General features: G+C 46.8%; 2 protein-coding genes across 2 annotated transcripts in view; one reads left to right on the top strand and one right to left on the bottom strand.

Moving 5' to 3' along the window:
- The window catches only part of POLR3K (RNA polymerase III subunit K), a 181,344-nt gene that overhangs the window by 65,694 nt on the left and 87,815 nt on the right, over positions 1 to 27,835 (bottom strand). The gene's annotated exons all lie outside the window — the stretch shown is intronic.
- On the top strand, positions 1,366 to 26,118 carry ADCY9 (adenylate cyclase 9). Its single transcript, XM_063143144.1, has 13 exons — positions 1,366 to 1,469; positions 1,590 to 3,421; positions 5,418 to 5,581; positions 5,854 to 5,958; positions 7,945 to 8,162; positions 10,906 to 11,008; positions 12,762 to 12,970; positions 13,703 to 13,862; positions 14,765 to 14,913; positions 15,335 to 15,376; positions 16,542 to 16,577; positions 17,631 to 17,672; positions 18,312 to 26,118. The coding sequence occupies exons 1-13, from the start codon at positions 1,366 to 1,368 to the stop codon at positions 19,495 to 19,497; spliced, it is 4,350 nt and encodes a 1,449-aa protein (XP_062999214.1). The 3' UTR covers positions 19,498 to 26,118.

The raw sequence follows: 27,835 nt of genomic DNA, 5'->3' as shown, positions 1-27,835 counted from the left end.
TTTATTCTCAGTATTGATTAATATACTTCCACTACGTGCACACCACACTCTAAAGACACCACTCCCTACACTGACCCTCCAATTTCCCAGAATTAAGTACCCTAAACACAGAGAGCGCTACAGACTCTAAGCGGACCTCAAAAGTCTCCCTGGAAAGATTCCCTGAAAGGAATCTCTCAATCCCCGCCTCAGTCCTTCCCTTATATATGACTCCTCCCCCTCCCCAGACATCCTAGCTCCGCCCACTCAGGCCAACGTTCTAACCTCACCACAGACTTACAGACTGCAGACATTCATTTGGGAACGGACTTGTGGGGTGAAAGGCCCCGGTGTCCTCCCGCCCTCTTTGCTCACCCGAGAGAGTGAAGAGGGGGGCGCAAGGCAGGCTGCACCTCCGAGCATCTGCCGCCTGAGGTAACCGCCTCACGCAGCCTAAGGTTAGGGCTGGCCCTGCCTTGGAGGCGCTTTGTTCTGAAATTCTGTATCCACCTTCGGGCTGCACCATTTTGCACCTGGCTCTTTGTGGGCAGATCCCTTGAGGCTAAAGTCTGCCCGCCCAAACGTCCATGTGGAAACCCATTGCTGAAGCTGACCTGTGTATAATTAGCTAAGAAACTGTTGCTCAGCAATGTTGGCGCCTGAGTTCGGACGACACGCTAATCAACGGTTGTTTCCCATTCTGTTCCTCTTACACCCACCGACCCACCCGTTGCTTAGCGCGTCGTCCGAACTCAGCCACTATGTAAACACCAGCCAGCTTGAAAACCATTTTTTGTTGTTGAAAGGGGGTAGATAAGCGTTCCAAATTAATAAATCACAATAAAGTGTGTGTGTGTGTGTGTGAGAAGACATTTCAGGCGGGTCCCCAGCAGCCCCTCAGGAGCATAACCCGCCCCGCTTTCGCTCCCGGCCGCCCCCTTTCCTCGCCTGAGGAAGCGAAGAGGGGGAGGGGCGGTGTAGAAAAAGGCGGGCGCCTCAGCCTTGAACCGCCAGGGCTCGCGCGCCACGCTACGGCGCTTGCGCGTTAGGGGGCGCCCGCCCCGCCCCCGGCCGAGCGGCCCCTCCTCATGACGGAGGAGCTGCCGGCCGCGCGCGCGCCTGCGGGGCTCCGGCCGTTCCGCCAGTGTGTCCCTCTGTGGTGGGCGCGAGTGCGCCTGCGCCACGCAGCCCTGCGCGCCTCAGTGACAGCAGCAGTCGCCGCCGCCGCCGCCCTCCTCCTCCTGCTGCTGCTGCTCCTGCGCGAAAGCCCGCCTGGCCTGGCCTGGCCTGCGAGGCGCTCCGAGGGAGGCGACGGGCGGCGATGAGGCCGCGCGGCCCGGCGTGAGCGAGAGCGGGCGGCCGAGTGAACGGCTCTGGCGCGGCGCCATGCGTCGAGGCCCGGGACGGGCTGGCGGCGGCGGCGGCTGGACCTCGAGACTGACCACCGGCGGCGGCGGCGGTGGCGGCGGCGCGGACGGGTCCGGCCTCCGGTGAGACCCGCCGCCGCGTAGCGATCCCGGCGCAGAGCCGAGCGCGGCCATGGCCGCCGCCTCGTCGTCGTCGTCGTCGTTGTCGGCGCAGCAGCGGCAGCAGCAGCAGCGGCCGCTCAGCACCGAGGTGAGCTGCGACTCGAGCGGCGGCAGCGGCAGCGTGACGGTGCGGATCCAGGCGCGCGGCCCCCCGCCTCAGCCGCCTCCGCCGCCTCCGCCGCCCGGGCCCGGCAAGGCCAGCCTCTCCTCCAGCTGCAGCAGCTCGGGGGACTCGGCGGCGGCGGCGGCGGCGGCGGCGCGGCGGGCGCAGGGGCCGGCGTCGTCGTCGGGGGCGCCGGCGTCGGGCGGGCGTCGGAGCCAGCGAGGCGGCCGCGGGGCCGGGGGCGGCGTGGGCGGCTTCGGGCTGGGCCTGGGCCTGGGCCTGGGCTTGGGCTCGGGCTCCCGGCGCAAGGCCACGCGGCTGCCGCAGCTGTTCGAGCGCGCCTCGCGCCGCTGGTGGGACCCCAAGTTCGACTCGAGCAACCTGGAGGAGGCCTGCCTGGAGCGCTGCTTCCCGCAGACGCGGCGCCTCTTCCGCTACGCGCTCTCGTACCTGGGCGCCGCGGCGCTGCTGTGGGGCGCCTACTTCGCGCTGCGGCTGGGCCCGGGCGGCGGGCAGGCCCCCTTCGTGGCGCCGGCCCTGCTCTTCCTGGCCGCCTGCCTCGCCTTCTTCCTCTTCACCTTCACGCGCGCCTACGGCCGCCACCCCGTCGGCACCTCGCTGGCCCTCATGCTGCTCGTCTTCGCCCTCACGCTGGCGCCGCAGTTCCAGGCGCTCGGGCCCCGCGGGGAGGTGGCGGCGGCGGCGGCGGAGGAGGCCAACGGGACTGCCGGGGCCGCCTCCTGGCCCTCCCTGCCCCCGGGCCCCTGCTTGTCGCAGGTGGGCAGCTTCTCCATGTGCATCGAGGTGCTTCTGCTGCTCTATACGGTTATGCACCTGCCCCTCTACCTGAGCCTCTTCCTGGGCCTCTCCTACTCGGTCCTCTTCGAAGCCTTTGGGTACCACTTCCGTGACGAGCGCTGCTTTGCGCCTTTCGGGGACCGCCTTGTCTACTGGGAGCTGCTCAGCAAAGCTCTGCTCCACATCTGCATCCACGCCACAGGTGTTCATTTGTTCATCATGTCCGAAGTCAGGTCCAGGAGCACTTTCTTGAAAGTGGGGCAGTCGATCATGCATGGCAAAGACCTGGAGGTGGAAAAGGCCCTCAAGGAGAGGATGATCCATTCCGTCATGCCCCGGATTATTGCCGATGACTTGATGAAACAGGGGGATGACGAAAGTGAGAACTCGGTTAAGCGGCATTCCACCTCCAGCCCCAAAAACAGAAAGAAAAAGCCTTCTATACAGAAAAACCCCATAATATTCCGACCTTTCAAAATGCAGCAGATAGAACAAGTCAGTATTTTGTTTGCAGATATTGTCGGCTTCACGAAAATGAGTGCCAACAAATCTGCGCATGCTCTTGTGGGGCTCTTGAATGATCTGTTTGGTCGTTTTGACCGCCTCTGCGAGGACACGAAATGTGAGAAGATAAGTACTTTGGGGGACTGTTACTACTGTGTAGCAGGGTGCCCGGAGCCACGGGAGGACCACGCTTACTGCTGCATTGAGATGGGCTTGGGCATGATCAAAGCCATTGAACAGTTTTGCCAAGAGAAGAAAGAGATGGTGAACATGCGAGTTGGTGTTCACACTGGGACTGTCCTGTGCGGCATTTTGGGAATGAGGAGGTTTAAGTTTGATGTATGGTCTAATGATGTCAACTTAGCCAACCTAATGGAGCAACTGGGCGTGGCTGGGAAGGTTCATATTTCGGAGGCCACTGCAAAGTACTTGGATGACCGCTATGAAATGGAGGATGGAAAGGTGATTGAGCGTGTTGGCCAGAGCGTGGTAGCAGACCAGCTTAAAGGTATGTGGTAGGTCTTTTTTTTACCTGATTAAAATGAATTGGCTTGCTTCAGTACATTTCTCCCTGGTCTTTACCTTCTGCCATACCAACATGGATAAGTTCGGGCACAATTTTATGTTTGTTCTTACCTGTATAATAACCTGAAGCATGTAGGTTAAGTTTAGGGTCTGTCCTTTATGACTCTTTGAAGAAAGACAAAAGATAAGGCTTTTGATGATGCATACCTGGTAGTTGCAATGTCTTCTGGTTTTAGAGCTGACATTTCAAAAGGGGAGTTTTTCTAAATGTAGAATTTTAACTGTCAAATATTTGATAGCTCATGACATCATCTGATTTCCCAAACATTTTAAGCACTTCTATGAGTGCTTAAGATGCAGGTGATTCATGGGTTTTAGGGGAGCGGGGAGATGACACTCAGGAAAGCTATATGTTCAAGGGAAGAAGCAAATTGCTTTAACATTAATTCAGTTACCTCCTGTATCACACAGTTGTGCTTTTTGGTTCCTTCATACCCAGGTCGACAGAAAAATATTGCTGCACTGCATGTTTGACAGTGACCCTGTTCAGAAGATGACTTAAACCATGGCTTTAACCATGGTTTAACCAAGGTGTCTTCTGAACAGGGCCAGTAAGTTGTAGCAGTTAGCACTTGTATTATGAAGGAAGTATTCATCTACTTTGTAGAAGCTTTAAAAAGATTTCACGTGCATAACAATTACAAACTTACTTGTGGCCATTTTACAAATACTTAATTGTTTTAGGGAAGAAAGGTTGATGCTTTTCAGTGTATGTTTCAGTTGCTGACTGTAAAGAAGTCAAAACACAAAAGGGAAAATATTGATGTTCTTCAAAGAACAGTCAAATGATTAAAATGACACTTTTCAATTCCTTTTGTCCTTAAATCTTATTTAGGAATCTTGAAAATAAATGAGAGAGAGCTGAATGTGATGGAAAACGAAGCATTTGAGATTGTCTTCTCTTCATTAGTAGTCAGTTTTATAAACTCTATAGGGTTATAAAACCTACACAGTTTAATAGGGATGCAGCAAGATAAGCGTGGATAACGGTTGGGGCCCATGCAGTGGAAAGCAATGAAATGTACGAAGCAAAGTCTGACGCAGGTTTGAAGTATTTGCCCAACTTTACTCCACTGAAGGTTTTTTCCTATCATGGCAAAATTTAAAAGGCTACAGGAAGTTGAAACTGACGCGGTGTTCTTGGCGATAGATGGAGGCCATCTATATTTGTTATATCTGTATTTCAGATAGCAAATTGATGTTTGACTCAACCGAATCAGATGCTCTTGCAGTTACGGACGCCTTACTGTTGATTCTCAGTGGCTGTCTGGTGTGCACAAGATACACAGTAACCTAGAACAACAGGGCTAATTTATTTTTGGTTTATAATATTTACATCCTTTGCCTTCAGTACAAAAAAACTCCCAAGGCAGCAGGGACACACTTAATAAAAATAAGTTCATAGTACAATTGGCAAAGATAATAAAAACAATACCTATGTATTTCTTTGTATAATAATCCTAATTTGTGGAGAACAATCTTCCCCTATGAATATGATCAAAGCCATTTGGGGGAAATCACTCTGGGGTGATCTTGGAACTATTGTGCAGTCTCTACCAGCAACCTTAGCAGTAAAATTTAGCATTTACAATTTTAAAAATCACGGAGTTCTTTTGGCTCATATTGTACTTTCCTATTTATTTTTTTAAGGGATTAGGAAGCCAGTCAAAGAGAAACACATATTAAGAGTTGGCCCAGCAACTTACAAAACGCACGTATGGTGCCAAAGGATGGGCATGCAAGTTTCCAAGAGCAGCAGTGTGGAGACCTGGGTTTGCTGGCAGTGGGTTGCTAATGGTGTGGCTTTGCCTAGCTGCAGCAGACGGCACATTTGAGAAGGGAGTTCTGCAAACAAATGGGGTGGAGGTGGGGATAGCGGAAGAATAATTTTGGCTGTGTTAACTGTAGTTTCCCCTTAGGTCTGAAAACATACCTGATCTCTGGTTTGAAAGTGAAGGAAGCCCACTGCAGCTGTTCACAGACTCTAGAAGCAGGAGACAGAAGCAAATTACAAGGAGCTTCATCAGCAGCGGAGAATGTTGGAGATTCAGCAAAGGGTTTCAAGCAGCCAGAGAAAAACAAGGTTTGCCAAATACCTTCTTCATGTTTCTGTGGGGTTATTTAGGCAGCACCTTGTTTTAGATTCTGTTCCTATATTTATTTACAGCTAAGGCAAAAGAGCTAGTAAGTATGATGTGCAGCCTGTTGGGCAGCATCCCATGGGTTGCATTTGATAACCCTGTTGTCGAAAATCCTGAAATATATGCAAGTGTTAACATGTTCAAACTGTAATGACAGCAGGCCAGTTATGAAAGGAGAAGTTAATCTTGCAGCACATTTCTCTTTGGTTTCCAGACATGCCCTTCTTGCAACATTAGGTTTGCACCCAGCTGTGCTGTGAGTATAGAGGAAGGAGCTGTCCAAAACGGGTGCCAGGATGAACATAAAAACAACACAAAGGTAATGTATTCGTAGGCTGCATTCTTCTCTGGCTATATCTGAGGTCAATCCTGAGATGAAATTGGTTTAAATGATAGCTGACAGAGGGCTCATCTACACCAAGCAGGATATTCCACTATGAAAGTGTTATGAAAGTGGTATATAAAAGGCAGGAGCCACACTACTGCTTTATAGTGGTACTGAAGTGCATTGACAACTGTTGGGGCCCATTGACACATCTGCACCAAGAAGGATATAACACTATGAACATGGTATAAAAGCAGTATATGGTATGTGTCAATGGACCCCAACAGTTGTCAGTGCACTTCAATACCACTATAAAGCAGTAGTGTGGCTCCTGCCTTTTATATACCGCTTTCATATTGCTTTCATAGTGCAATATCCTGCTTGGTGTAGATGAGCCCAGAGAATCATACTGTCTGAAGGGATCTTGGAATTCATCTAGCCCAACCCCTGCTTGATGCAGGATGCAGCTGTAGCATCCCTGAGAGAATTTGTAGTTGCTTGATTCAAGCTGCATCACTTTGAAGAGTGGTAACTTCCTGGTGTAACATCATATGGAGGTGGCAGCAGAATTCTGTACCTTTTCAGTTGCTATCAACTGAGCTGTACTATTTGTGACACATCTTCTTTTGCCTTCCCATTAATTAATATTTGTGTAAAGGATTTTTGTTTGTTTAATTTTTCATTCTAAAAATCTTTTTCAGAGAATCTGAGAATTCAACATCAGGGAGTATGAGGCATTCCAAATTGCCTGTGACACTCCCATAGCTCTTAACGTTTTTATAGCGGAAAGTAAATTAATCATGATGGCTCATTAGTTTATTTCTAGGTTGAAATTTCTCTCCTAAAGCGTCTTTTTAAAATTGTTGAGACCGTTCTTTCTAAACAAGTGTTTGCTCATGGTGCCAGTGATCGTGTGAACTAGTGTGGGGTAACAAATAAGAGATGGGACTAGGGAGACCTGGGTTTAAATGCATCTTTACCCATGAACCTCACTGTCTAGCCTTTGGCAAACAGTTCTTGGCCTAACTCACAGGGTAGTTGTGAGGGTGAACTCTGATGTATACTGCCATAAGCACCTTGAAGAAAGTAAATATCCCATCTAACGTCACAATCCGTGAACAACTTTTGATACAGACATGGTGTTTATGACTTAAGAAACAACAAATAATTTATGGTGTACATACCCTGAAATTGTCTTCTGTCTTAATTTGGTTGGTTTCTATTTAAAATCAAGGTAGTTAATAATTACACCAGTCCTCAAGTACTTTAAAAAGCCACTTGTATGTGCTGGCTTTCTCACTCAAAATGTAAAAATCTTTAAACTGAGATACTTTTCCTGCCAAAATATACTCTCTGGAGCAAACAAATATAATGCAAGCTCTCTGTAGCTTATGCATGTTTGGATTACTGTACATGAGATTGCCATTGAAAATGGTTCAGAAACTTCAGCTGGTCCAAAACAGGGCAGTGAGATTGTTAATGGGTTGATTTTATCATATTGTGCCAGTGGCTTGTGACCTGCACTGGGTTCCTGTCTATTTCTGGGTCCAATTCAAAATGCTGGCAGTAAATTTAAAAGCTCATCTTCAGAGGCTCTTCTTCAAATCCCCCGCCCTATGAGGTGCGTGACTGGTTACAGAATGGCCTCCCAGGGTGGCTCACGTAGTCTTTTCAGTACCAGGTGAATACCTTTTTATTTTCCCAGGCTTTTTAGTCTTTCAGATTAAAAATAAACGTGTTACAGTATGTTAAGATCCTGGCACTGCTGCTGACCTTTACTTGGGCTCTTTTTTAAAACTCTAGTTTAATTCTGTTTTAAATGTTTAAATATTATGTTTTATTATGCTGTTGGGTATTCTACTTTTTATGTTTTGTTCTGTGAATCTTCTAGAGAGCTTTTTCTATTTTGCAGTGTAAAATGTAATAAATAAATAAAAGAAACCTCCTTTATGTCTTTGCCTTTCCTTTGACCCAAATCAGGGCCCTGGAGGATGCAGTCCAAAGTCCCAGAATGGACTGTTAAGTCCTCCGCATGAGGAGAAGCTGAGTAATAGTCAAACGTCACTTTATGAAATGTTGCAGGAGAAAGGAAGATGGGTAGGCGTGGGCTTGGATCACTCGCCTCTTTTGCCATTACGGTTCAAAAACATCAGAGAGAAAACTGATGCTCACTTCGTTGATGTCATTAAAGAAGACAGGTGAGAAGGATGTACTTCTCATATACACATGGGTTTGAGCTGGTGGAGACTGATCAGGAAAGAGATGTTGGGATTATGATAGCTGAATGAAATGTTGACCTAGTGTGTGGCAGCTGTTAGTGTGTGACAGCGTCATTTCAAAATGGATCGAAAATAAATACCAATATTGGAATGCCTTCACATCTGTGATTCGAGCACACTTGGAATACAGTTCCGGTCACCACATCTCAAAAAGGATATTGTAGAATTGGAAAAGGGTGTAGCAAAGGACAGCTGAAATGATCAGGGGGGCTGGAGCAACTCCTCTATGAAGAAAGGTTACCGTGTCGGGGGACTTGTTAGTTTAGAAAAACGTTGAGTAGTGCAGGGCAAGGTAGCGGTGCATAAAACTAGGCACAGAAAATGGATAGAGGCATTTTCTCCCTCTCATAATATTAAAATGGTGGGAGATTCAGGACAGAAAACAAGGACCTCTTCACACAGCACATAGTTAAATGTTATGAAAGTTGATACAACAAGATGCGACAAGGCCACCAATTTAGACCACGATTGGACAAATTCATGGCGGAATAATATCCATGGTTCATCATGGCTACTGTTCATCATGGGATCAGAGGTGACTTGCGCCAAGCACCCGTTGCTGTGGAACAGCAGCAGGAGAGAGCAACAGCATTGCCCTTAGGTCTTGCTTTTAATCCTCCCATGGGCACCTGGTGGGATCTTGTGAGAAACAGGCTGCTGGACTAGGTAGACCCTTGGTCTGATCCAGCAGGGCTGCTCTTACTTTTTTAAGAAGCAAGGCACACCTTTAAAATACATTTTTTCAGGAGGAGGAGAAGACAAAGTATTTGTTTTATTGAGCTGCATCTGATGGAGTAGACTGTTGCCTATGAGCATTCGGTTCCCAGTAAGCCAGCTAATATTCCCAGTGCTGTTTTGAATTTATCCACCGTTTTCATGAGTGCAGAGGGTTGAACGCAACATCTCTGAGATCTGGTTTAGTACAGTGGCAAAGAGTGAGAACCGCGAGTGAAAAGGACCCTACTTCAAACTTCATCCTGTACACAGACCTGCTAAGGTGGACTTCGGCCACTCTTCTGTCAGTCTCTGCCTTCCTCAGGCAGCGTGGGGTTGTTGGAACGATGACAGATTAATGTATATGAAATTCTTGGAAGACTTACTGAAGTCTAAATATAATCATAGTTTCTCGTCTCAGACCACTGGACTCTCTACTTCTATTTCTGCAGTGATCCGAGTTGGTTCATAGTGATCTTGGTGATGAGCCTGCTAGGGGCCATCCAGCACATTTGTGGCAGTGTTTGAAATGTGAACCCAAGACTCCCAATTCATGCTCTTCACCACTCTTCTATGCTAGCTCTTAGGTCTGTTGTTTTGTTTGTACAAATATATATCTCCTCCAAATACTTTTTTTCTGTTCTGGCTTATATAATGTATATTAGAGAGCATTGATTAAATTTTGCTGGGCAATCTTCTCCCATTCTCTGCATAAATAGAAATAAAGTTAAAAAAGAAAAGAGACGAGAAGCATGGAGCAAGCTAATCATGACTTCATTCTCAGCTTCTGAGTTTGGCTGCAGACCTGTAACTGTGCCTTGCAGGATGATATCGCCATCATAGAATAACAGAGTTGGAAGGGGCCTACAAGGTCATTGAGTCCAATCCCCTGCTCAATGCAGGAATCCACCCTAAAGCATCCCTGACAGATGGTCATGGATCTGACCATCTAACCATCTGTCATGAAACTTCATCCCTGGTGAAGTTTCAAATCTTCACATTCTGTACAGCAGATTTGTTCAAGTTATTGTTGGTATAGTCCATGGGGGCAATATAATACAATAATGTCTCCCAAATGGAATGGAGCATTTCAGCCAGGTTGGTCAGCAGTACACCTGCTTTAAAATCACTTTACTGACTGCCAATTAGTTTCCGGGCGAAGTATAAAGTGTTGGTTATTACCTTTAAAGCCCTATATGGTTTGGGTCCAGGTTACCTGCGAGATCGCCTTCTGCTGTACACTCCGCCCTGCACACTCAGATCCTCTGTGGAGAATTTACTCTAGTCAGCTACAACTAGGCTGGCAACTGTTACCCAGAGGAACTTTTCTTCTGCCGCTCCCAGACCGTGGAATGGCCTGCTGGAGGAGATTCGTCAGATAGCCATAAAGACTAATCTTTTCCAGCATGCCTACCCAGATGAATTTTAAACCTAAGAATTTTAATATGTTGGGATTGTTCTTTTAATATTGTACCAGTTTTATATGCTCTTTTAACCAGTTTTATGTATTGTATTGTTGTATTTAATGTTGTTCCCCGCATCGATCCAGAGGGAGAGGTGGGGAAGAAATATATTATTATTATTATTATTATTATTATTATTATTATTATTATTTCACAACTGGTGATTACTGTCAGACGTTCCTAGGCGGTTCATGGAGTTGTTGTATATCACTATAATCCCAATTTTGCTGGGGTTAGAAGCAAGGCCCTGTGTTGTCTAGTTGATGGGATTGTTTTGAGCACTTCCTTTCCTTCCCCTTCTCCCCACTCAAAGGATGCTATAGAAAGCACAGATACTGCATTGTGAGAAAACACCAATATTTAACGCATTAGCAGCAAGTGGGAAGTAACCTAACTTAGAAACCAGACAGTAGCACTTGCTTCTTCAAAGGAGAATTGTTTGGAAGTACTCTCCTGAAATGGTTCATTATCAATCTTTTCTCTAGCTTGATGAAAGACTATTTTTTTAAACCGCCTATTAACAAGCTGAGCCTGAACTTCCTGGATCAGGATTTGGAGATGGACTATAGGAGCAGCTATCAAGAAGAGGTGTGTTTGTGTGCATGAATGCATGTTCTGTTCGTGTCTGAGGTGAAAACTGCACTTTACCAGAGTGATACTCTTTGGCTTTTTAAAATGAAAAGTAATTTCAGGAGGTTGCGTATTGAGTGGGGAGGGATGCACGGCCATTGCTTCACTGGCCATTTTTTTTTTTGCTCAAGATTGCCTTCTCCCCAGCTGCTTTTTTCCCCATAGCAAGATTTCGGATGCATACTTCTGGACACTCATCTGGAACTCTGCAAGGGCAGCATTTGCAAAGAAATGGTTAATCCCCCTCCTGCAGTTCCTTTGTTTCCAGAATGGTTGAAGGTTTTTTTGGAGAAGATGATAGTTTGTTCTAACCTCCCTCTTTGACACTTGTTAGACTGGATGTTATGGATGGTTTAAAGCAGAGCTTTCCAAACTCTGTGTCGCGACACGTTAGTGTGTCAGCTGCAGTGTGCAGGTGTGTCGCTCGAACGTAACGAGAAACCTCTGAGTCTCTGTGAAATAAGCAAGACCAACTTGCATGCATTTTTACGCAGCAAAGGTGCCGATCAATATGGTGCACTAGTATATGCCCCTTCCGTTGTATCCATGTATGCACACCACGGTCGAGGGATCATACAGGTACTGCGCATGCGCAGTATGCATAATCGGGTCGAAACAGTTGATTCAGGCTGCACCTGAAGTGACGCTTTCGAGAAATTCCATGGGTCCAGTGTTTTGATAGAACACCGTCTCAACCGCCGCTCGATCGCAGCTCGACAAAATTGGTTCAATGTGAAAAGTCTTGGAAATATATGTTATTATCTTGCAAAACATATATTTTTAAAAATATAAATGAAAGGTTTTCATGAGATATGTTGTGTCCCCATACATTTTGTTATTACAATTTATGCATGTGTCCGTATCTCTTATAAGGGGTTAGTTTAACCTCTGGTTTGCTTGTAAAACTGAATTACTGTGTCACAAAATGATGCATGTCTAAAAAGTGTGTCACCAACGTGAAAAGTTTGGAAAGCTCTGGTTTAAAGGGAGAGAAACATGTGCCTTTGCAAGATACATCTTATAGTTTGCATGCATAATATAAATGCTCCAGTAAAACTTACAATGTTCCCTCACTGTTCAGTTCCTTTGTGTGTGAATCAAAGTGGGAGGTCAAATACAAATTTGGGCTTAAAATTACAACTGCCAAAGGCTGCTTTTCATTTAAACAAAGCAAAAGTTGCATCTTTTCTTTAAGTTGTTCCAACAAGTTGCACCCACTATTTGTCCCATAGGCATCACAGATAATAGACATCACAATTCATTTTCTCAGGGTTTCCTCCATGCAAAGTTGTATACGAACTTGCTCTTGGATTTACACCCGACATCTAAAGAAAGCCAGTTAAAGGACGTTGTAGATTTTCACTGGACGTTCTTTATTCTGTATTCAGAAGTTAGAGCTTCAATCCTAATGTAGGATTGCGCAGCAATACCCAGGTGTGGCAAGAGATTTGGGGTGGGAGGAGTCAACGTAAGTGGCAGAAAACCTGAAATGTCAGTTTACTGGCAGGCCCACTGGAATGTCTTTGCAGGCCATTGTCTTTAATTGTAGTCATAATATCTCCGAAGCCACCTCCATCCCAGGTTTCAAAAAGGCATGCCTGTGCTGCCACCGTGCTTGAAAGAAATGCTAACATTTGAGCTTCACCAGTTTTTTTCTTGCACCTTGGGCAACCGTCATCATGTTCCTCTCCTCACCTTTATTCCGAAACAGGTCAAAAGGAATGCTCCTGTGAAGACCTTTGCCAGTGCTACCTTCAGTTCACTTCTGGATGTGTTTCTGTCTACAACCGTCTTCCTCATCCTCTCTGCCACCTGCTTCCTGAAACACTGGATGGCTGCATCCTCTCCTCTGCCTGCAGCAGTAGTCGTGGTGGTGATTGCCATCCTTCTAGAGGTGCTATCCCTTATCGTCTCCATTAGGTACATGAGGCAAAGCCTGCATCTGTCACTGTCAGAAAGCTTTCAGGGTACCAGCAGTGGCAGGGCCTCACCTTTTTTATTTGAACTGGTAGATATGCTCATGTGTATTAGGGAATATTTAACAAAAAGATAGAGCTCTGTGCAGCATTTTACAATTCATTGGTATGTATAAAGAAAACCATCTCTTCCCTTTCTCCACCTTACAGGAGGGAAAGTAGAGCTGAGTTGGGGATGATTCTCAGATCTGTTCTAGCGGTTCTTCTTAGGCCAAACAAAATTAATTTCAGTCCCTTTAGACCAGCCTTCCTCAACCTGGGGCGCTCCAGATGCGTTGGACTGCATCTCCCAGAATGCCCCAGCCAGGCTGGGGCATTCTGGGAGTTGTAGTCCAACACATCTGGAGCGCCCCAGGTTGAGGAAGGCTGCTTTAGACATAATTAAATATTAAGGGCTTGGCTGGCTTGGCTCACTCTCATTCCAGATGTGAAAATAAGGAAGGGGGAGGGAGAAAGCAAGCTCCCTCCCAGCGAAGGGGCCATGCTGCTGCTGTCCTGATGGAGAGAGGGGAGCAAGCATGCCAGCACCTGATCTCAGCTGAATGGCTTGAGGACTGTGACCATGCAGGGGCACTCGAAGAAAGATCCTCAAATTTGAATGTCTTTGAGGTTGGGAAAGCTTTACTTACGTGTGTGTGTGTGTGTGTGTGTGTGTGTGTGTGTGTGTTATTTCCAGAATGGTGTTCTTTTTGGAAGATGTGATGGCTTGTACAAAGCGGCTGTTGGAGGTGATTGCTGGTTGGCTGCCGCGACACTTCATTGGTGCCATTTTGATCTCTCTGCCTGCTCTTGCCGTCTTCTCACACTTTACCTCGGAATTTGAAACCAACATCTATGTAAGTTGCCACCACTACATCCTGTGCTAGACAGGTAGAGGAATGACATAAAGAGGAATAAATTCAGCCTTTTATCCAAGGCCACAGCTAGACCTAAGGTTTATCCTGGGATCATCCAGCGTTCGCCCCTGCCTGAGCACTGGATCCCCTGTGTGTCACCTAGATGAACAGGTTTGACCCCTGGACGATCCAGGGATAAACCTTCGGTCTAGCTATGGCCCAAATCTCAGTTATCAGAAACTTAGCGGATAGATTTTTCCCTAAATGCTAAAAAATAAGAATGTACAAAGAGTTATGCTGGATCAGACCAAAGGTCTATCTAGTCTACTGCTCTGTTCTCACAGTGGCCAACCAGATGCCTAGAGGGAGTCCAGAGGCCGGCCGGCCGGCCATGAGTGTGTGGCGCCCTCCTGCTTTTGATCTTTAGCAACTGTTATTCGGATGTGCTGGGGCACTTCCTTCCTTCCTTCCTTCCTTCCTTTCCCAGAAGGAGTCGTAGTCGTAGTGATAGCAAGGGGCAGGGAAACAACGTGCCTGGCTAGCAGCTGGGTGGCTCAGAGGGAAGTGGCGCAGCCGCTGCCCGTTCCAGTTAATGCGCCACACGGTGCTTCATTTCCCAATAGAGGAGGCTGCGGCAGCAGCAGCAGCAGCAGCAGAGCAGCCAGTCAGGAGGGGTAGCTTACTGCAGAGAGGGGACAGGAAATGGTGGGGGAGTAGCTGTGCTCGAAGCCCTGTTGTTTATAGGGCACTTCTTACTGTTTTGGCCTCAGGATTATCTGAAAGATGTGCTCTTATTGTATAAATTGCTTGGATCTAGTTTTTTCCCTATGTTTAGTCGTTGAAGATGTCGTTGACGAAGACAGAGACAGATGATTAATAGTTGCTGTTTGTGTTTGTTGCAGTATACCATGTTTATGTGTTCTGCAATTCACATCACTATTGTCCAGTACTGTAACTTCTGCCAGCTCAGCTCCTGGATGAGATCATCTCTGGCCACTCTAGTTGGAGGAGTACTGCTTACCTTGCTCTATGTTCCTCTGTGTCCTGACAGGTGAGCCTCGGGGGATGTTGCTGCAGTTTTAGGCGGCACAGCCTGCTGGTTGTCCAAGGGTTGGGGCAGTGCCTTTCTTCCATAGCGAGGAGCCCCGGAGAGTAGCATCAGACAGATGGAACAAAACGCATGTGTTCCTGACCCATCCCTCTTCTACCTGCAAGCAGATGCTTGAGCTCTCGTGGTTAGACAGAAGTGCCGCCACTTTAGCCAACAGATGTATATTTTGAAATTTTGTCTAGGAATGTGGCTAAGACTTGGGGAAGGAGGGTTGGGCTGATGCATGCAGAAACAAAGAATGGGATTTGAAGGATGGCAGCCATGGGCGAATGAAAACCTTTCTGTCTGCAGTGCAACCGCTCTTGTTCTGCTCCATTTGCTGGTTTCTTGATAATGTGACTGTATTATGTTTCTGTTTCAGCTTCATGGAGGAAACTCACCTTGATTCAGCAAAGAACACTGGGTAAGCATTCCACATCCGTTTGCCTTCCTTGTGCCTCCGGTTACCACTAGACCAGGCAGCCTTGACAGCAACTGGCAACATTCTCAGATATTTTTTGTGGCCGCTAGACTTGAAAATTTGTTCTCCCTCCATATAAGTGAAATCTGGCATTCCCGAGATTTTGGGAAAGCTCTGGCAACCTCTTCACAGATTATGGCATGATAGCAGCCAAGTGGATTCCTGTACTTTTTCCTTGAGCTGAGAACCCTTGAATATTAGGTGCTTTATATCCTGCCTATTACTCATAATCGGAAGTTGTAAAAGAAATGGAAAAGGCCAGGCAGAGGGAAATCACCTCCAGCTTTTACAGTGGAGATTGCCATCTCTGCAGGGAGCCCAGTTTAGGATTTGGGCTCAGCAAGGGTTCTGTGCTTCAAGTCTGAGCTTGCCCTGCTCTGCTTCTCACAAGGCTTGCCCTGCAGAGCACAAAGTTCTGCAAAGTGGTTCCTTCTGCAAATTAGGCAGAATTCACACATGTCGTGTAAGGGCCGCTTTGCAGCCGCAGTTTTCCTATGTGGAGTACATCTAGGGTGACCACATGAGAAGGAGGACAGGGCTCCTGTGTCTTTAACAGTTGCATAGAAAAGGGAATTTCAGCAGGTATCATTTTTATATATGGAGAACCTGGTGAAATTCCCCTCTTCATCACCACAGTTAAAGGTGCAGGAGCTATACTAGAGTGACCAGATTTAAAAGAAGGGAGGGCACCTGCAGCTTTAACTGTTGTGATGAAAAGGAAATTTCACCAGGTTCCCCATATATACAAATGACACCTGCTGAAATTCCCTTTTCAATACACCTGTTAAAGATACAAGACCCCAGTCCTCCTTTTCATATGGTCACCCTAGTACATCTCTTCGTTAGAGAACAGACGTTTACTGAAACCAGTGGTGCACCTTGCTTCTCACCATGGGTGTAGATACTATCACAGTGGAGGAAAGCTATAACGTGTGAGCAGGCATAACATGAGGCTTTTTGCTGAAGAATCACTTATACAATAAATAATTGATACCTCAGGGCAGAGTCACATATACGTATACAGGTTGTCAACCCGCAGTTGCCACTCAAGAAAATGTAGGCTTGGAGTTTTCTTGTTGATGTGGTTCTTCTCGTGTTTCTGTTTCAGCTCCATTGAAATCTCCAACACAACACAGAACTTCAGGTAAGTGTTATTCAGCGGCCTTTCGTATTGTACCTACTTACTGCAGTACCATAGACGGCTTTAATGAAATACTATAACCATAAAACACTTACTTAGCTTTGCAAGGGAGAAATTATATTCTTTTTTTAGTCTATATATTATTGCATTTATATACTGCCACATAGCCGAAGCTCTCTGGGCAGTTTACAAATGAATATGTCTGAGTCATCACTGATTTTGAAGACTGAGATATGGGTTGTTACTGGAGCAAAAGTTTACTGGCACTTGCCCTCTGTTTGCACCCTAATAATAGTATAACAGTAGTTATTTTCAAACTTCATTGAGTTTGTTTTTCATTTAAGATCTTGGTCAACATAAGCTTTCAATATTTTCATCACTACAAATCAAATGTCTATGACCTGGTTTGCATGATTAAACAGCCCATGATTATTATTTATTTATTTATTACATTTTTATACCGCCCAATAGCCGAAGCTCTCTGGGCGGTTCACAAAAATTAAAACCATCATAAAACAACCAACAAGTTAAAAATACAAATACAAAATACAATATACATGATTAAGAAATCATGGGTTGTTTGTGAGCGTGCAGTAGCGAGTGAGGGTGCTGGTTTCCACCCGCTTCTGCTTTCCAAAACAACTTGTCCCTGGGTTGTTGTGATGTGTGAACTGGGCACTCTGGGTTGTTGCTTAAATAACCCAGAGTTTTAAGCTATGCTTTGTTGTTGGGTTAAAACTCTGGGTTGTTCAACCCTAAACAACACAGACTGCCAGGTTTGCAGGTCATTACAACAACCTAGGAATGGATTGTTTTGGAAAGTGGAAGTAATGCGTGCACAAGAGACAGTGTATTCATGCACTCCCACATGGCCACATCTGTGAGTTAAACAACCCATAGTTAGCCATAGCTGCCACAAAGTTATGCACACTTACTTGGAAATAATTTCCAGTGAAATCCATGGGACTTGCAGAGATTAAAACGTTAATTGCAGATCTACATTTGAACAATAAACTCATTAAATTCTGTTAATCTTCTCTTGCATTTTGACTTTAGCTCCGGAGAACTCTTCCAACTTCATTCAGCACACAACTACAGGTAAGTGTTCAAGATTTTGTGTTCCTTTCTGTTTTTCCGTAGATAATTAGTGAATCAGTTAGATTAGTTAGCCATATTTCTGTGTGAAATACATTTCCAGGTGGACAACCTCAGATAAGAAAATACTAGACGTCGCTTAAACAGGCCTTACTTACCCTTAGGATTAGGGATGAGTTTCTAAGGCTCCCAAAAATTCTTGGCTGGCTTCTCAGGACCAAATCAGAGGTGCTTTTAAACATGAGCAAAATTCTCAGGGTGCTGAAAGCGGTGCCATGTACCGCGTTTTATATTTGTGGTTGCAGACTCACACATGTATTGCCGTATGTCTCTGTACAGCGGTTGCTGGGGGGGGGGAGCACAAGCAGGAGGGTGCTGATGCGCCCATGCCCTGCTCGTGGGCTTCCCGTTGGAGCAGCTGACAAGATGCTGGACTGGGTGACCCCCTGGGCCTAATCCGGCACAGCTCTTAAGTTCTTATGTAGTGCATTCCGCCTGGAGAATATATGGGAAGGGAGAAAAATAATCTCACAGAAATGCTTTTTTAAATGCAGTTTTAAAAGCTAATTGTGTGTGTTTATGTATGTGTTCATGTGTAGCTCTATCTCCATCTACAATAGTTGTTATTTATTTTTACCCCAGCACTGTAAAGAACGCATGCAACAGGTCAACGTCAGAAGATTTCAGGAGGCCTGCAGACCTGATTGGCCAGGAGGTGATTCTAGGTTTCTTCCTTCTGCTCCTTTTGGTTTGGTTTTTAAATCGGGAGTTTGAGGTGAGTTACCGCCTGCATTACCATGGAGACGTGGAAGCTGACCTTCACCGCACCAAGATCCAGAGCATGAGAGATCAGGCTGACTGGCTGCTGCGGAATATTATTCCATATCATGTCGCAGAGCAGTTGAAAGTATCACAGAGCTATTCCAAAAACCATGACAGTGGCGGTGTGATCTTTGCAAGTATTGTAAACTTCAGTGAGTTCTATGAGGAGAATTATGAAGGCGGCAAGGAGTGTTACAGAGTCCTGAACGAACTGATCGGGGACTTCGATGAGCTACTGAACAATTACAGCAGCATTGAGAAAATCAAAACCATTGGGGCCACCTACATGGCTGCCTCTGGGCTGAACGCTTCTCAGTGCCAGGACATTAACAACCCACATAGCCACTTGCAAACCCTCTTTGAATTTGCCAAAGAAATGATGAGCGTGGTCGATGACTTTAATAACAACATGCTGTGGTTCAATTTTAAGCTGCGGATTGGCTTCAACCACGGCCCCCTGACTGCTGGGGTCATTGGCACCACCAAGCTCTTGTACGACATCTGGGGCGACACTGTGAACATTGCCAGCAGAATGGACACAACGGGAGTGGAGTGTCGTATACAGGTGAGTGAGGAGAGCTACCGCATACTTAACAAAATGGGGTATGACTTCGATTACAGGGGGACAGTCAATGTGAAGGGCAAAGGTCAGATGAAGACCTTCCTTTACCCCAAATGCATGGACAGTGGGATAGTCCCCCACCACCAGTTGTCTATCTCTCCAGACATCCGTACTCAAGTGGACGGCAGCATCGGGCGGTCTCCAACGGATGAGATCACCAACCTGGTGCCTTCTGTACAGAACTCAGACAAGATGCCTCAGGCCTCAGGCCACCTCTCAGAGCTCAAGGGTGGGCTACCACCTTTCAAGAAGCTCCCAAAAGAGTCAGCAAAGTCAGATGACCCACAGAGGTTTGGTAAGGCTGCTGAAAGGAACGACGGTGAGGACGCAGGTCCTGACGAAGCCAACGAGCTAACCAAACTGAACAGCTCGAGGAGCGTGTGATGCCCAGGAGAGCAACGTCGTGCATTCTGTCCACAAGAACCCAGAGATGTGTTCTCCTCGAGAGCAGGTGGGAAGGGGCGTGGCAAATGGCTCCCTTGTTCCATGTTCCCATGTTGGTGTCTCAGTCTGAGTGGATCACAGCCAAGCAGGGCAAAGCCCCTTCTCTCGCTCCCCTTGAAACAGTCCTTCAGCAGCTGGGAGGAGACATCAAGTGCCTTCAGGCAGACTCTGCTGGACTCCTTGTCTAGGCTCAGAGGCACAAAGTCAAACTGTAGGTTGTGGGGATCTGAATCCATTCAAAGGACAGATTTTTTTTCTTTTCTTTTTTTACTCTTTCTCACCAACACTAATGTTTTTGGTTTTGTTTTGGCTATTGCAGCTCCTTGAAAATATATATAATGTTAAGCCTTTTGTATGTAAACACAGACAAATGCACGTTTACCTACCTTCAGCGTCTGACACAAAGAGCCAGTAAACGAAGTTGACCCGAGGCAATAGCACCGGGAAGGAGGAACAAGAAGCTTTGATTGGTAGCTCAGCCTTTCTCTGAAGGGACGGTGGAACTGCCCTGTTTGCCATATTCAGACTGAAGTGCCGTTGTGTGTTCTGAGACATGCGGGTTGCCGTTCACCCCGAAGGCCTGTGCAATGTGGGGTGTGACGATGGCTGGGGAGTGTTCCAGAAGCAAAAGCCAAGCCAGCCTCCGCCTCGAGTGTTTCGCTCCTGACCTCTGAGCTTTCTGATGAGACTGTTTTCTCTATATCTGGTATGACCTAAGAGCACTTCAGAAAGGAGCCAAGGCTGCCTGCCTACTTTTCTCTCTCTCCTCCCCCCTCTAACTTCATCCTATTTTGTGGGGGCACTTAAAATTGTCAGGGTGCTTGCTGGCTTAATCCAAATACCAATTTAGTATGCATGCAGGCTAGGTCCACCCTTTCCCATGGCACAGTTGGTACCAAAGCTGTCCACTACAGCTTATGCAGGATTTGGGGTACAACTTTTGCTCTTGCTATGTGTGTCTGGCGCTGGAGTCAGAATGACTAGTAAGATCAGGGTTGAATCTGGTCAGAAGAATTGTGAGGAGTGTAACCTTTGATTGTGGCCCTTTTCATTCCAGTTTTGTTGAGCATAATCCCCTGACAATGCCAAATGTTTTTGGTTCCTGAATAGCAATGAAGCATTCAATCAAAAATCTGTAACACAAGTTTGAGGAATGGAATTGAAGGCTTGTCTACGTTTTTGCAAGTTTTAAAAACATGAAAACAATTCAAGTATGTTTAGGGTTGGGCCAATTTAAGTTTGTGTAGGAGGATCACACCTTCTTCACCAACAACCTAGATTGGTCCAACAAAGAAGTATCATTCAGCTGTTGTATATCATTCAAGCTTTGGAGGCCAAATGGACACTCCTGACATTTCATCAGTGGCCAACTTCTGTTATTACGTTGTCACACTCTTCTTTAAAACTAAAGTGCATCCATGGAGTTTGTCATCATGAAATGGGCTTTTGTTTGAGACCTTAGAAGGCCTTTTCTGTCCTGTCCTGTCCTGTCCGTCCGTCCCCGTGTATGTTACACTGAAGAGCACTGTAATATCTGCATAATTTGAGAGAAGTTCTGGTACTACTTCAGGTTCATTTGGGCATGCGAACAGGAAGAGTAGTGAATTTCCAGCACAGTCCCCAGACCCAGAAGCCCGGACTGGTTTCCATCCTTTCCTTCTTTAGCTAGGAAGACAATGCTGTGCACTTATCAAAATATAGTTACAAGGGCAACAGCCTTACTTTCTTCAGGCTCAAGAACTGCACTAGCCTTCATTGTGGCTGCAATCCTAAACCCATTTCCTAGGAATTCCCTCTGGCATACACCTGGCAGTTCTGTTCCTTGTTTTTGTTTTTTTCTGTGCCTCCACCCAGAGTTGAGCTTACAGGAAGACTGGTGGCTTTCTGCACATATGCCCTCTTGCCTCTGACAGATGTAATTCTTGGAGGGCTGAGCGTTGGCATTTTAGTCTTGATTTCTTCTGGAGTGTAAACTGTCATTTCCCCCATGGCTAAATTGACCTACCTCAAGGCATTGTCAGGCTGTCTGCAGTGGACTGAGTTGGTGGTAAACTTTTCCTTTTTGGCTGTTACTTCTTGTTTAAGGACACAGCCCAAAGCCAACTATAATAATGGCACGTTGATGTGGAGTGTTGTTAATTATTGGATCTCTAGCCTCAAGGAATCTGCATACTTAAAGAATAAAACACTGCAAGGGAGGAGCCATAGCGTGACCCCACATGGGAGACTGTTACTGAGACCAGCTCTTTCCAGTGTAAAAATGCTCAAATAGTTCGGTGTCTTCTTATTTTATTTTGTTAGTTTGGGTGCTGTTAGCCAATGGCAAATGTATGTTGCTCTCTGCTTACATACCAGAAATGCAGCATCTGGAGTGTGGGGTAACTTTCCCTTCTTCTGGCACTGCAGTTTGCTCTGCATTACAACAATGTGCACATGAGTTGAGTTGCTCTGATTGTGTCCACTTCTTCCTGGATAGTGCAATATCAACTTCTTGCATGTTGTCTTCAAGTATTTTAAATCTCATTATGTTGTCATATATCGACATATATCGATATATGTTGTCATATATCGATAGAAATATGATTATGTTGTCATATATCAATAGAAATGTAATAAATAAATAAATAAAATAAATATCCCCTAAAGACTAAAGACAAAGATTTAACTAGAAGTTGATGTGAACTCCAACTCTTCCTTTGCAAAACTGGCCCCCAGAATCTGTCAGCTGAATCTCACGCCTCCATAGGGGCAGAGTTTGCTCTAGGAAAAGCATGGTGGGTTTTTTTGGTCAAATGTTCTTGGATAACTAAAGCACCAAGTGGATTTCAGTTAGAAATGAAAAGTTCTTCATGGTCTCTGTGACTCACACATCTGGGCATCGTTTAGAACATGCTAAAGCTGAGCAGAATTTTGGAGGGAGCCCTGCTGCCCTTCTGCATCCCGCTGCGAAAGGACAGATGGAGATGGAAGCATCCCTCAGATCTCTTTTAAGAGCCAGAGAATGTTCCTAACGTTGCTGCTGTGGACAAAAGGAACTGAGCAGAAAGGCTCCTGCCAAAAGTTTGCTCACCTCCAGACTCTTCTAAACGAGGCTCTGCTCAAGCACAGAACCCAGATGTGTGAGTTCACAGATGAACTCTTGAAGAAGCAACCTGTCCTTCTGTAGAGAAATTTAAAAGTGAGGGAAAGTTCTGAAATTTGGAGAAAAACTCAATTGTAGTTTGTCAGTTGGTAAGCAAAGAAAGATGAGGATTGGGATCATTGAGCTCCGTATATACCTTAAAGTAAGTACGCAAAGGAGAACCTTGTAGGTAGAAAGGCAGCAGGTGAGGAAGCTAACGTGCATAAGCAGTTCTGGACAAGTGATTATATTTCCACTGTATAAAACCCCACACATGTACCATCCTACCACAGAGTAATTTTGAAGTGGTTGGGCTGGTCCACCCAGGGCTGTTTATCAGGGGCTTGGCCTGACAAGCAGGCAGCCGAGTGCTTGCTCTTGCATGGGAGCGGTGGCAAGGGGGGCGGACAACCCAAGATGCTAGCAATAAATGGGGGCGTTGGAGCGGGAGCAATGACACGGAATCCCTGAAGGCTTCGATGTGAATGTTACACACGGGGAAGAGAACTGATTGCGCAAGTCTGATGTGGGTAGTGTAAATGGTGCGTCAGCAAGTAATAACATGCACAGGAGGTGGTTAAATATTAGGCAACAGAGTGAACGTGAGCTTGGGACATGACTGGTGTCTCCTTGGCCTGTTAGCAGCAGAAGCCCTGTTTCCAGAACTCCTGGCGCCAATGGGCTTGATGGGTGCTCATAAGGCTTTCTTCAACAGAAACATTTCTAATGCGTTGGGGGAGTAAGGTCAGGAGGAAACGGCAGAAGTGGCTACTGAAGGGGCCATAGGGAGGGAGAGGCCTCCTGGTAACCCCCTTTCAGAAGGTTGGTTGCAGGCAGGCTCAGTCTGCTACGGGCTGCTTCTGGGTAACAAAGTTATTGAAGAGGCGAGAAAATGTCCCCATCAAACAACTCTCCGTTCCCCTGCGCTGTCTGGCTTCCCTGAAAGCAGATTAAGGAGTTTTATTAGAATCATAGAATAGCAGAGTTGGAAGGCCATGGAGTCCAACCCCCTGCTCAATGCAGGAATCCACCCTAAAGCATCCCTGACAGATGCTTGTCCAGCTGCCTCTTGAAGGCCTCGAGTGTGGGAGAGCCCACACTAGAATTGCCTGCACCTAAATAAGCCTGCTTAAATCCCTTGGAAACCAATGAAACAAAGTACCTTTAAGGACTGGATTGCCCTCTAATTGTTCAAGATTCCTTTTACTCCCCATTAAAAAGTGTGCTCTCTTGGCTTCCACAACAGTAGATTTCCTCAACCTGACCTCGGGGGGGTGCTGTTAGTTTACTTCTTCAATAGAACTCCATTAATATTTCTGAAAATGGTAGTTTCTCCTTTTCCTCCACATCACAGCAAGCAGACTTTGTAGTTGCTGCAGGGGTGACTGTTAGGGATGGGGGGGGGGCATGCATATGGGATGAAATGGTGGGCTACTCTTCGTAGCGCTCCCTTTTTGTATACTGGCCTGCAGCTGTCAGTAGGCAAAGCCATGCTGCTGCTGATAATTACAGAGGGTGTCGCAGAAGCAGTTCTTGTGATCTGGGATCTTCTGCCTGAGTCCCATCTAGACACTCTCTGTTGCCATTCGGTTCTTCGTGGCCTGAGTGTGGGCAGATTTCAGGGCTGGCAAAAAGCCTCTGTTGGAGCATACCCTAAAGCTCTTTGCTGCCTCTTCTCTGCGATAATTTCTTGCAGTAACAATGCACTAATAGTTATACCTGCAATATCAGAACCCCCCTTAATTTGGGGGAGGAACATCTCACAGCAGAAGGCTGTTATTCTAGGGGCTTCCTGTTTTATCTAAGGCCACCACCTTAGAAATCGTCTAAGGCAGATACATCTTGTGCTAATGAATGTCTGTTCATATACCACATATGTACTCCACTGCCGTCCTCTGTACGATGGAGTTATGCTACTCCCTCATGCCAATCTGGGCAGCATCTGTAGGGCAAGAGCCGCAGTGAAACTTGACTTCCAAAAGTATTGCAGCAGTTTGAGCCAAGGGGCCAAACCATTCTTTAAAGCTGCTGTCTTAAAAGTAATAAGGGCAATCAGGACTAATAAAAAGCCCCAAAGCCTTAATGAGCTAGAAGACAGTTTAAAAACCAACGAAACAAGCAGAGTTGCAGGTCTGTTGAGGCGGCTTGTATGTCTGTAGGATGAAAAAAACACACCATCTGTTACTGGGAAGGGATGATGGTTCCTTGGGTGCTGAAGGCTTGGGTCAGAGTTCTGGGGCTACCAGGGTTGCGCCCCTTCCCTTCCTGTTGTTGCCATGGTGCTTGGGGTGGGAACCTGGCTCTTCACTTCTCAGGATCTCAGGATTCAAAGCTAACTCAGTATTTCAATGGCAATACCATGTCAAGCTCAAACTGGTTTGGGCTTTGCATACTTGAAAGGCCACTTAGATGGATCTCAGTTAGCAGATGGCAGAGGAAGGCCTCTTCCTTGGAGCGGAAGACGCTGCCCGGGATTGGCTTTTGGCTTGGCTCAGCAGAAGCAGTTTCAAGGGTCTGCAGCTGCCTCTGATCCATCATTATCTTCCTGCCTGATTCAACATCTCATTTTCATATGTGCCCTATTCCTCAGTGAGGTCTCCTGGGTGGCTGATTCTCCGGCACTCTGAGACATGTAAGCCAAGGACACTCGAACGCAGTTTGTTCAGACGGGGGTTCTTCACCAGTATAGACTGCATTATTTTAGTCTTGTATGATATTCTCATGTGTGTTATTCTATCTGTTTCTGAAATGCTGTTACCTGCACTGGGGCTAAGCATTGTGTGAAATAAGCTACAAATTACTATTATGGGCCCAGGGGGTGGATGGAGGATGCCAGCCTTTAGGGAGCCTATGCAACTCTTGATTCAATATTTTATATGCACACATCTGTCTCTCAGCTTGTTCAACTCTTCAGCCCGGTGTGCTGAAATTCCTGAGGAGGCAAGAAGTGAAAGCAACTTGAAACTCTTTATTTTGTAAAGACAGTATTTCCCTTCAGGTTCCTATTGGCTGTGATTCTTCATTAACACAGGCCTTGCCTGGAAAATTGTCTGCAATACAGTATTGGTATCAATACCAAGCTTCTACCGTCCCTCTCCACCGCCCACCACCCCCACCACCCTGGCCCGTTCTAACTCCCCTGGGTGACACTGTCTTGTCCTCTATGCAGACAGGTGGAGCAGACACCCCTTCTCCACTCCAGCAGGAGCAAAACATTCACTGAGTTTCTTTTTGCTTGCTGAGGGTGACGAAGGTGATCCTTCACTCCAGCAGCTTAATTGTAAATTTAAACCTGCACATGTTTGGCTAAAAACACTAAAGTTGAACATTGTATGTGTGGAATACTATATGTATATAGAAGGTAAATATACATATTCTCTCTGACTTGTTACTCCAGAATTGTAATCAATTAAATATTAAATTGTTTTTTCTGTACTGGATATCCTTTTGTGCTATCTTGAATGTGGAACACTTGGAGAAAGTGATTCATACGTTACTTTGCTCATTCTTTTGCAAGTTGGCTGAGCCACTTGCACCTTGTTGCAAATAACTTGGGGCCACATAAATAACTTGGGGCCACCTTATCAACTGATAGTGTATCTGTATGCAGGCAAGAGGCAAAGCCACTTTTCCAGCTACCAGGTGTATATTTCCAGGTGCGAGCCCTGTGCCTATGGGAACTGGAAAAACACAAAATGTAAGTCACAAGCGGTGCCATTGTCTGTCTAGGCTGCTTGAGAGAGTCTCCTAGGTAAGGTGTAAAAATGCCCGGGTGCTTCTCTTTCACCTGTGCTTTGGATACCTGCAGGGGCAAATGTGCTCTTTTCATGGTGACGCCCCCTGTGGCTTCTTTCACAGCATCTAGATGTGCTTTACTGAACTCGCTCTACATGCTATTTTAAATGGGGGGGGGGGGTTGGGTCAGCTCCCTCGTGTATTTGTTTCTTTGGAGACCCCTAACACCCCCTCACACAGACACATTCTCTCTTGTCCTCCCTCTTACTGAGAAAAACGGTTTCAAGTCACAGGTCTGCTTATCAGTCACCCAGCTATGGGCTGCCTGGATGTTGCTCTTTCTCTGCCTGCAGTGTGCAGATAGAGGAGACTCGCCCACTGCCCTCCTCAGCTGCTCTAATCTTGGGAGCAGGTTGCTGGGGCAGGTCCAAAACCCTGTGCCCTTCCTCGGATCCCTTGCAGTGATATGTGAAAGATGCAATGGTTACAGAGACAATATATTTGTACCCGTGAATATATTTGTACATGGGTACAAAAGCGAAGTCCTCCTCCTTGGGTTCCCTCGCTTTCTGATGGATGAAGAGAGCCATCCCACAGTCCCTGGACGTTACTGGAAGGACACGGGATTGTTCAGTTTCTGGGATCTGCAGGAAAGGCAGCCTCTAAACGGTCCAGAGATCCTGGCAGCCTCCGAGCCTCAAGGCGCTGCCAGCAGAGCCTCCTGGCTGGTCTGGTCCCCCGTGCCCCCCTCCCCTGCTGCGTCGGCAGCTGATTCCCTGTCATCCGTGCAGGCCGGTCCTGAAAGGGCCCTGAAATGGTCCTGGGTTGAGTCTGCAATTGCTGCCAACTCTGGGATGCCTCTTGGGGAGCCACATGGGCGTTCTGGTAGTCCAAAGTTAAGGCAGGGAGGTGCACATGGGGCAGATACCTTCCCCACTTGGAAGCAGGGGATGGCGAGGGGGGAACTCATGCAATTTCCCTCCCGGAGGGGCACCTGCCGAGGGACCTTCGAAGACAGGGCAGACATTCTCTCCCCCCCACCACCACCACCATTCCAGCCCCCCAGGCTGGCTCGCTCCCCCCTTCCAGCCCCTCCCGCAGCACAAAGACGCCAGGACAGCAGCACTTCCGCGGCTAAGAGCAGCTTTATTGAAGGGGGAAGAAAGGGGGTCAGAGGGGCGCTCCGGCTTGCTGGTCTTGCTGGTCTCCCGTCTAGCGGTGCTTGGAGGTCAGGAAGGGGCCACAGCATTCAGGACCTTGGAGCCCATGACCTACAATGCTTACAGCGCCCCGGGCTCCCCACCACCACCGCCGTTGGTGGGCGGCCCTCCCGTCCAGGAGGCGCCGGGGATGGGCGCGGCGCCCGCGGGGGAGGCCGGGGGGCGGCCGGGGGCGGGTCGCTCGCCTCCCAGCCCCGATAAA

Source organism: Elgaria multicarinata, chromosome 17, assembly GCF_023053635.1.
Source record: "Elgaria multicarinata webbii isolate HBS135686 ecotype San Diego chromosome 17, rElgMul1.1.pri, whole genome shotgun sequence".
NCBI classification, from domain to species: Eukaryota; Metazoa; Chordata; class Lepidosauria; order Squamata; family Anguidae; genus Elgaria; species Elgaria multicarinata.
The sequence above is the reverse complement of the archived record's forward strand: the minus strand, read 5'-3'. Positions and strand labels throughout refer to the sequence as shown.